Source organism: Lupinus angustifolius, chromosome LG06 (assembly GCF_001865875.1).
Source record: "Lupinus angustifolius cultivar Tanjil chromosome LG06, LupAngTanjil_v1.0, whole genome shotgun sequence".
NCBI classification, from domain to species: domain Eukaryota; kingdom Viridiplantae; phylum Streptophyta; class Magnoliopsida; order Fabales; family Fabaceae; genus Lupinus; species Lupinus angustifolius.
Window position 1 is genome coordinate 8,763,796 of NC_032014.1, and position 10,448 is coordinate 8,774,243.

At 31.8% G+C, this 10,448-nt stretch overlaps 1 protein-coding gene across 3 annotated transcripts in view; it reads right to left on the minus strand.

Annotated features, from left to right (window-relative positions):
* LOC109349593 (lon protease homolog 2, peroxisomal-like) overlaps positions 1-8,168 on the minus strand; it is an 11,864-nt gene extending 3,696 nt beyond the window's left edge. The window contains exons 1-12 of one of the 3 annotated variants that reach the window (XM_019590460.1): positions 8,111-8,168; positions 7,882-8,016; positions 5,304-5,419; positions 5,125-5,227; positions 4,049-4,218; positions 3,358-3,449; positions 2,932-3,111; positions 2,769-2,852; positions 2,017-2,144; positions 1,670-1,871; positions 1,374-1,580; positions 39-169 (exon numbers count right to left, since the gene is read on the minus strand). In XM_019590460.1, the coding sequence (XP_019446005.1) occupies positions 39-169; positions 1,374-1,580; positions 1,670-1,871; positions 2,017-2,144; positions 2,769-2,852; positions 2,932-3,111; positions 3,358-3,449; positions 4,049-4,218; positions 5,125-5,227; positions 5,304-5,419; positions 7,882-7,991 (1,523 nt within the window). In that variant the 5' untranslated portion in view covers positions 7,992-8,016; positions 8,111-8,168. Of the gene's footprint in view, positions 1-38; positions 170-1,373; positions 1,581-1,669; positions 1,872-2,016; positions 2,145-2,768; positions 2,853-2,931; positions 3,112-3,357; positions 3,450-4,048; positions 4,219-5,124; positions 5,228-5,303; positions 5,420-6,569; positions 6,705-6,798; positions 6,857-7,881; positions 8,017-8,110 lie in introns of those variants that run through there. The other 2 variants (XM_019590461.1, XM_019590459.1) reach the window with 2 other exon arrangements.

Sequence of the window (10,448 nt, forward strand, 5' to 3'; positions counted from 1 at the left end):
TTGAAGGGAATGCGTCATAAAGAGTATAGGAAGGATACTGATCATTAAATGTTTTATTTTGTTCTGGATCAAGAACCTCTAACAATGCTGAAGCTGGGTCTCCACGAACATCAGAACCAGTCTTGTCAACTTCATCAAGCAACATAACAGGATTGCAAACAGCTACTTTCTATAGGTCAAATGTGAAAAGCATCAATCAGTCAAAGACCCCAAAGAAGGGGGTGAAAGCAAGAACTTAATTTTATGAATTCTATTTTGTTTGGTCCAATCTTATTTCTTGCCCTTGCAGACTTCGAATATCTGTTACAGTGCGTTGAAAAAAATCAATATACTAGCTCCTTTGAAATACTTTGTACAAATCATATGTTAATATTTCAGAAAATGTCTTCTCCGTCAGTATATTTGGGTCACCAATATATGATGATCAAATTTATCTGTTTTTTATATAAGCATACATGAGTAGCAAAAATGCATATATAGTATTTGCATTACAAAATAAATAAAAAAACCTAACATTATACAGACATAAAAGAACAAATTAACTCAGCCATGTGAATTCAAATATCAAAACCAGCTCTCTCTCTCTCACACAGACACACACACAACCTTTATATTGTATGATCTTGAAAGACCAGGAACAAAATTGCTGAGCAATTGGTCAAAGACCAAAAATAAGTATGATCAAGCAAGAACAAATTAAAGTATGCACCAGTTAAGACATGAACCAAAAGAAAAAGGAAATGAAAACAGTGGCTCAAGAGGGCTGTCAGATCCCTTTATATATCTGTTCCTGATTCCCAAAACTCGCTTTAGAGATGATGTCCCTCATGTTATCCATTGAACCAATGGATATGTTAAATAACATCGTTTTTGTTTCTTAATCTTTTTCCTCTTGTTACTACAAGTCTAACACTCTTGACTATTTCTAATGAGAATTTATTGAAAGAAGTGAGAAATCGTCTCATCAATGGATATGTTAAATAACATCGAACCAATGGATATGTTAAATAACATCGTTTTTGTTTCTTAATCTTTTTCCTCTTGTTACTACAAGTCTAACACTCTTGACTATTTCTAATGAGAATTTATTGAAAGAAGTGAGAAATCGTCTCATCTAACACTCCATTCATATTCGTATGTAAAAAATACTCAGAAATGGTATTTTTGTTCTTTAAAATCGACCTCTTCATATTCCAATTTAAAATTACTGAACCTTCTTGTAGGTTTCTCCTCCCTTTCTATCTTAAAGAAAATGCAAGTATCCCAATTATCATAAAATCTAAAACTATAAATAAATTCCTACACGCATGTTCAAAAGTCATACAAATAAGACGGTGTTACAGTAAATGTTCAAAATTTAAATGCAAGTTAACCTTTAATCCATCTATAAGCCTCCCAGGCATGCTTCCAACATATGTTCTCCTATGCCCTCTAATATCAGCCTCATCCTTGACTCCACCAAGGGAAATGCGCACAAATTTTCTGCCCAGTGCAGAAGCAATAGAAGATGCCAATGATGTTTTCCCGACACCTGGTGGTCCAACAAAGCACAACACAGGACCCTTTGCATCTGGTTTAAGCTGTGATGCATTTATGCACTTAATTAAAACACAATGAATTTAAAAAAGTAGTAAATATTTACTACAACAGCAATATGATCTTTGACAACCTTACGAACTGCCAGGTATTCAATTATCCGTTGCTTGACCTTCACCAAACCATAGTGATCACTGTCCAGTCGCTCCCGTGCAGCTCTCAAGTCTAATTCAATCTCTTCGCTGGCCTTCTGCCAGGGTAGATCAGCAAGAAGCTCTAGGTAAACCCTTGAACTATTATACCCAGGTTGCTGAGGCTGCATTTTCTTCAGCCTCCTAAGATAGAAATTATAGTAAAAAGAACTGATTGTAAAACCAAACAGATTTGCAATTATGTGAACATATAAAGCAACTAATTCCATCAAAAAGATCAAATCATCAACATATCACATTATCAACTATGTTTTCCATCAAAAAGTACCTCAACTCTCTGTGTGCAAGCTTTGATACATTCTGGGGCATTCCTGCACTTTCCATCTTTCTTTCCAAGGCAACCAGGTCATCCTCATCATCATCATTATCACCAAGTTCCTCTTTAATAGCCCTCATCTAAATTATATGTCACAAAACAGGAAATAAAATCATTTCAATTAGATAGAGGCCAAAAGATAATAGCACATATAAACAAAGAACTAAAATGCTTCTCTGCCTCTGAGCTGGGAAAGACCTTCTAAATCCTCAACAAAATAGATTGATATTTGTGGCCTGCATATTACATCCATGAAGGAAAACGGAGACACTCTACTAATTTCTTTCTCACTGCTCAGACAAAATTACTGGTAATCAGATAGTACCCCAAATGTATTGTGACATAATAACATCTAAGTCTAACTACTACTGATGCTTAAACACCAAGAATATTTAAAAGCCGTGATTATAAAACACACAACCATTGTTCTCAGCAACTGCAGAAGGTACGTCAATGACCATTTAAGCAGCAAGGGAGTAGGACACACTGATCATGTTAAACGAACTCAATTCTAAACAATGAGATAAATAGGATAAGGTAATTTTGTCAGAGAGATGTTCCAGTTGACATAATAGTCACCTAAAACCATTGGGTTGAAACATGTAATTGATATTTAGTCAGCTCTAAACTTTTATCACTATAGCCCATACACCAGGGAATTCACATTTGACGGATCACCAGAAAGATGGTTTGAGAAAGCTAACCTGCTGGCGCAGAAGAAATTCTTTTTGAGATTTTGACAATTGTCCTTCAACCTTTTGTGTAATTTTCTCAGCTACACGTATTGACTGTTGGGATCAGAAAGACGCAAGTAGAATTAGAGACAGCTGATAGGAAATACCAAGCATCATTAACTCAATTACTTACTTGTAAGTGCCTGTCAACTAACTCAGTCGCTTTTGAAAGCCTCACTTTGGGGTCAACAGCATCCAACATAGATAACTGTTCTTCAAAACTTATCTCAAAACTAGCAGCAAATATATCTGCCAACTTGTGAACTGGAACAGTCTCCAAAAGGACTTTTGTCCTTCCTCCGGTTTTTTGCTTCTGTAAACAAGCATTAAAACTTCAAAAAATGACAGTCTATAAAAATATAAACAGAAATCCATACCGATTACCTAACAAATTAGACTATGTATACATTTGGTATTTTACGCAAACACGGGCTCCCATAATAAGATTATTCAACCAATTGTACAAAAATGCCAGGGATTTTTACATTAATGCTCAGATGGCATTTACATGTTTTTCAGCCAACGTTAGTAGAAGAGGTATTGAAATTGAAACTTTTACCAGCTCCAAAACAGAAATAAGCTCCATGGCCGTTGCTTTAAATTGGCGAGACAACGTTATGAAATCTTGGTCTTGCTCCACTAGTTCCATCTCTAAATTAGAAAAACAGAGGCAACTCAGCATCTTCAAAGATAATGGATTAAATCTCATCAGTGAGGATAAAATCACTAGTAAGCTGCTTTGGAGTTCTTTTTCCCATTTATCATATAGCTAAAATGAGGCAATGTTTGTTAAAATGAAAATGAGGAGATTAGAAAAATTAATTTAAACTACTACAGGACTTTTTAAACTCACTACCTCTTCTTTAATAGAAGGTAGTCAATTAAAAACATTGAATATTACTGTGGCTGTCTGATTTTTAACATCTTTTCCAATGAGCAAATGACAACCTAATAAAATATTAAAACATATCTCACATCATATCAAACTTATGATGTTTGCACACTTGATCGCAAATTTGGGAGTGTCCTAGTTACTAACAGTGCTTATAATTCAATAATCCTTGCATTCAGGTCGAAAAAACTGTGATTGAAAGTGGAAGCGTGGAAAATTTATTTCAAATAATGTCAAACCTTTGGTCAAACATATCATGACTAGTCACACCTCTCTTACAAATATCATTGATATAATTTGTTAAAACTATACTGTTCCTATACAATAGCTAATTCATAGAAAAATAATAATAACTTACCAGTCTTTGTCAACTCAAGAGAAGAAATCCTTGCAGTATGGTAGGTCCCTCTTGTGCTAAGTTCCTGGACGCTAAATCTGCACAAACCTTCCAAAACAACTATGTATGTGACCCTCCCACTTGGTTTCTCCACACCCCTTGATAGGTGTAATGCTCGGGCAGCAACTCCCCTATTAAAATTCCATCACAATTTGTAGAATTTATTCTCCAAATATCCATAAAACAAGTTTTTCTCCATATAGCATTAGAAAATTATGAGGAAAGGTGTGATTATGAATCCCCCTAATTCATCATCCTGCAAATTCTCCTAATTAATTGATAGAGAATTTTTTTTAAGGCTTTTTATAGTCCGAAGGGGAAATGATGGAAAATGAAGGAGATGTAAAACACATGAACCAAGTAGGGTGGACGAAATGGTGGGTGTCGTATGTGATAGAATTGTGCCACTAAAGATTAAGAGAAAATTTTATTGCACAACTATAAAACCTGCAATGTTATATGGATTGAATGTTGGGCAGTAAAATCTCAACAAGAAAATAAACTCAATGTAGCAAAGATGAGAATTTTACGTGGATGAGTGGACACAATAGACAAGAAAATATTAGGAATGAATGCATTAGGTAGAGCAAGAAGATAGGTAGAATTGTGTTTAACATGGTTTGAGCATGTGTAAGAGATTGTTAGAAGCCTCAGTAAGTAGAGCAAATGGAAATTAGTCCGATTTCTAGAGGCAAAGGGAGACCAAGAAAACCATAGGCGAAACGATTAAGAAAGATTTAGAGATCAATGTTTTGTAAATAGACATGATATATGATAGATTATTAAGGTCTCGGTCGATTATATAGTCGCTCGCACCTAGTGAACTAAAGCTTGGTTTCATTTAATAGCTTGCTTTATTTAGTATTAGGAAAACTTATATGAGGATTTAGAAAAATTCAAATCAATCCATCAGAACTGACACAACTTAAAGCAGGTGAATTTTCAAAATGTATAATGACATTAATTATTATGAAACAAGTCAACAACTTAACCTATGATTCTTAGAGTGACACAAAAGTCGCTCATTTGAGCTATACCTGGCATGCCAATGGACCACATCATTCTGTTTTTTTGTATCAAGCTTATTAGAATCAAGTGAACCACCTTGAACTTTTGAACTTTGGTCCAGAGAATCGGTTCCTGAACTTACAAGAACGCAATAATAAAATGCATATCAGAAAACCAATTTTTTAAAATACTAAATAAAACCACTCATCACCTTGAGATATAGCAGAACCCAGTGGTTTACTTTCATCAGCATCACGCACTGGCAAGATGCCAATCAACCCCTTCTCTTCTTTTTGCCAAAGTTCTTGCTCCACCAACTTCACACTTTATTAACCGAGGAAACAGTCACATATGAACATGCATGCTTAAAGACAATGTAGAGGGCAGATAACAGCAACAACAACCAAGTCTTCATCCCAGTCAAGTGAAAAGTGCAGACATTAAAAAATAAAATAAAAAATGACTTTTATGTACAAGTCAAATCGGTACAGTTGCATAGTCCAACCCTTTTGAGTCAAAAACTATAAAGTAAAGTGCACATGCGAAAGGAATGAAATCAAGAAGGTAATTACACATCATTCCAGAGGTTGTGTCCATTTTCGCGTTTCATGCAAAAAGTTCAGTTTATACAAAAAAAAACCTAAATTATGACCTAATCGTCAAAAGTGTAAATATAAATTTGGTCTCATTCATATAAATTATCAATTCCATTCCTACATATACAACTCTTTTCACTGTGGTCCTTGCCTTTTCTTTTTAGTTAAAACACAATTTAATGGAGTTGAAGTATTGGGGCCAAATTGAAAATGACTATCACATATAGGGACCAAAGATAGACTTTATAGTCTCCATACATGATAATCATTTTTACTTTGGTTCTTATACATGATGATTGATTTTAATTTAGTCCTTGTAATTTTAACTCCAACAAGACTGGGAACCAAATTGAAAACAATTGAGCATATAGGGATTGAACTGAAAATTTTCAACATATAAGGACCAGGTTGAAAATGAGCATAGCTTATAGGGACAAAGGTAAAGTTTAACTGAATTTTCTGTCAATTTTAAAAGTCAGAGTCCATGCCAGAAGCAAGTGATCACTTCCATCATAAGCCTCAAAATCTAGAGCCACGAATATTTAATATCTAAATTTACATTTGCATCTTTTACAATAGTTTAGGAGATAATTACATTTGTATGTCGCTATTATAAGTTTATTTTCATAAATTCCTCCCATAAACTTATTGAACTAAGCTAAAAAGAGTGTAAACACCACTCTTAAATATTTAAGAGAAAAATTACAAGTTTACACATACATATTTTGCTATATAGTTTCGGACGTTATTTATCTATACTCAGCTCATGTTAATAAAAATCCAGTTTCGATCAAACGAATAAGCAATCAATTACAGAATCTAGGCTCGGAAAATTGAAATTGGGATAAAATCAATAGAATTGAATTGAAAATTTGAACCTGCTAGGGGAAGTGCAACGAATTCTGATGATGGCGCCAGGTAAGAGAACCTTGTTCCTGAAAGGGAGAATCGCCAATCGACTCGGAAGCTCCACCACCGATTCAGCCATGTGAGGAACTCGGTGTGTGAAAACCCTGAATCAGTGATTTGAGAAAAAAATTGAGAATGAATGGTGAAAAGAACAAGAACGATGAAAAATATGGAACTGAATCAGAGGAAATTAACTACCTTGTTATTATTTTTCTCAACCCTCACGCTCCAACTACCACGATTCATTTGTTTTCTCTTGTATTTATAATTTACTTTTACTTAAAAGCAAGATTTGATATATGATCACCTTTGGTAATAAATAATATAGTAAATTACACTTACATAATGAGATTTAGTGAAATTACACTAATCATTTTTCACTTTTTTACACCTACACAGAACCTTTATCTATTTTTTATTAGATTGATGAACCTACATGAGAAATAAGTGTAATATCTTAGACAAAAAATGTGATACATGCAATTAAGTTAAATAAAACATTATATATTATGGAACATTCCTACATATACAACTCTTTTCACTGTGGTCCTTGCCTTTTCTTTTTAGTTAAAACACAATTTAATGGAGTTGAAGTATTGGGGCCAAATTGAAAATGACTATCACATATAGGGACCAAAGATAGACTTTATAGTCTCCATACATGATAATCATTTTTACTTTGGTTCTTATACATGATGATTGATTTTAATTTAGTCCTTGTAATTTTAACTCCAACAAGACTGGGAACCAAATTGAAAACAATTGAGCATATAGGGATTGAACTGAAAATTTTCAACATATAAGGACCAGGTTGAAAATGAGCATAGCTTATAGGGACAAAGGTAAAGTTTAACTGAATTTTCTGTCAATTTTAAAAGTCAGAGTCCATGCCAGAAGCAAGTGATCACTTCCATCATAAGCCTCAAAATCTAGAGCCACGAATATTTAATATCTAAATTTACATTTGCATCTTTTACAATAGTTTAGGAGATAATTACATTTGTATGTCGCTATTATAAGTTTATTTTCATAAATTCCTCCCATAAACTTATTGAACTAAGCTAAAAAGAGTGTAAACACCACTCTTAAATATTTAAGAGAAAAATTACAAGTTTACACATACATATTTTGCTATATAGTTTCGGACGTTATTTATCTATACTCAGCTCATGTTAATAAAAATCCAGTTTCGATCAAACGAATAAGCAATCAATTACAGAATCTAGGCTCGGAAAATTGAAATTGGGATAAAATCAATAGAATTGAATTGAAAATTTGAACCTGCTAGGGGAAGTGCAACGAATTCTGATGATGGCGCCAGGTAAGAGAACCTTGTTCCTGAAAGGGAGAATCGCCAATCGACTCGGAAGCTCCACCACCGATTCAGCCATGTGAGGAACTCGGTGTGTGAAAACCCTGAATCAGTGATTTGAGAAAAAAATTGAGAATGAATGGTGAAAAGAACAAGAACGATGAAAAATATGGAACTGAATCAGAGGAAATTAACTACCTTGTTATTATTTTTCTCAACCCTCACGCTCCAACTACCACGATTCATTTGTTTTCTCTTGTATTTATAATTTACTTTTACTTAAAAGCAAGATTTGATATATGATCACCTTTGGTAATAAATAATATAGTAAATTACACTTACATAATGAGATTTAGTGAAATTACACTAATCATTTTTCACTTTTTTACACCTACACAGAACCTTTATCTATTTTTTATTAGATTGATGAACCTACATGAGAAATAAGTGTAATATCTTAGACAAAAAATGTGATACATGCAATTAAGTTAAATAAAACATTATATATTATGGAAACAAATCTAAATAATATACAAATTAATGTATCTTTATTATTTTTGGTTCGTTATGATATATTATAATAGCGATTTAAACAATATCTCTTTAAAAAATTTGATGCATTCTATAACAAAAAAATAATAAATATTCATTGATTTATGGGGGAAAAGTATCTCTACTGACGGTATTTTTATATTAACATATATCATTCAAAATTAATATTACGGATTTAGTTGAAACATATATATGGGTTTGTTTGTTTTTTTAATTAAAAATGAGTGGAAAAGGAAACATGGATGAGACAGTTTCCATTTCCAACTTTAACGTCTTAACCTAATAAAAAATGTGTTGTACAAGAATTTTACTAACATTGTTGTTTTTAATCACATAGCTTATTGTTAAAATAATAATAATAATAACATGGTTACTTTTAATCATTTATTAAGTGCAACATATTTTTGGGAAAAAAGTGAAACCTATTTTAATAGACTATTTATGTCTCGTCTTAATTTATAGTATTGATTCCCCCATGGGATAAGAAAAATAATTCTTTTTGGAAATGTGTGACTTTGGGTAATAAATGATGCTCTTAATCGACTAAGACTCATTTCCATTAATGGATTGACAAATTGTATTTTGTAGTATACTTTTAAGATAAAAAAATGTAACTTCAATGAATACTAAATGTCATAAATGACATTATCTCTTAATTTGTTAGTGCATTTTTTCGTAACTTGTCTCTCTAGTAACAGAGAGGAGTCAAACTCCTCATAATCACATCCAACCCAACCCTAACCTTATTTTATTTTACAACTCCCTGTGTTCTTAATTTATCCTTCCAAGTTCCAACTCTTATGCATTTGTTGTTTTATTTAACTAATACTTATTTTTAAGAATACAGCATAACTTATTTTTCATATGGCGTATGTAATCAAAGACCAAAAGTTAATCCTATCATTTATTTATATATATCCTTTCAATGGACCAAAGTCTTCGTGATAAGATGGGTTTCATTTATATGACATGGCCCCCTGTGATCTTGCTCCTCATGGAGGTCGCACCAATTGTATCCATGCATTAATTCACACGGTTATCTTTTGTTATCGATTCAAATAATGTTATTTTATAATTAAATTGTGATAACTCTAAGTTGAATTTTAATTTTTAAATACTTTTTTTAAGATGTGCATAAGGATAAAAGATTGAAAATAAGGTAAATATAAAAATACTACTTCTAAGATTAAAGTAATACAAATAAATGATATATTAAATATATATAAACATTTATACTGATAATGTATAAATATTATAGTCTTTAATTTATTGTAAAAATAAATTATTAAACTTTAGTTTTTCAAATAAAATTTTCATATATATATATATATATATATTTGACTATGAATTTGAATCACTAGATCTTGGTGATGGTTTTTAAAAAAAATTGAATCTAATTCTTAAATTTGTATAGTGTATTGATTTATGAACATGTATTTATTTTTTTATAATATGTAATTAAGTTATTACCTGTTGCACCTGTTTTTAATATCTTTCCTTATCAATATATATATTGAATAATGATGTATGCATTATTGTAAGATGAATAATGCTAAAGCTTTCCACACAATTTTTTTAATGAATGGGGATCCCATGTTCTAAACTGAGTATGTTTTTATATTCTTAATAATGAGTTTTTTCAAGTAATTTATTTAATGCTTTTAAAAAAAAATTAACGAAGAGTGGTTTTTTTTAATGGAACGGCATGGAGACATACGATCTTTTTTTTTAATGAGTGTGGTTTGCTTAAATGAGACATATCATCTCAACTCCGTTGGAAATCATCACTATTTTGTTAAAAATTCATTTCTGACGTGGCAACTATGTGCACTTCATTTCATGTTTTTATATCACCTTATGTTATTATCATCTACGTCATCCATTTAAATTAAAGAGTAAGATCTATTTTGATAATTGAATCAGATTTAGTCATTTAAAAATTGAAAATTTTAAAATATTATAAAAATATTAAATATAAATCAAA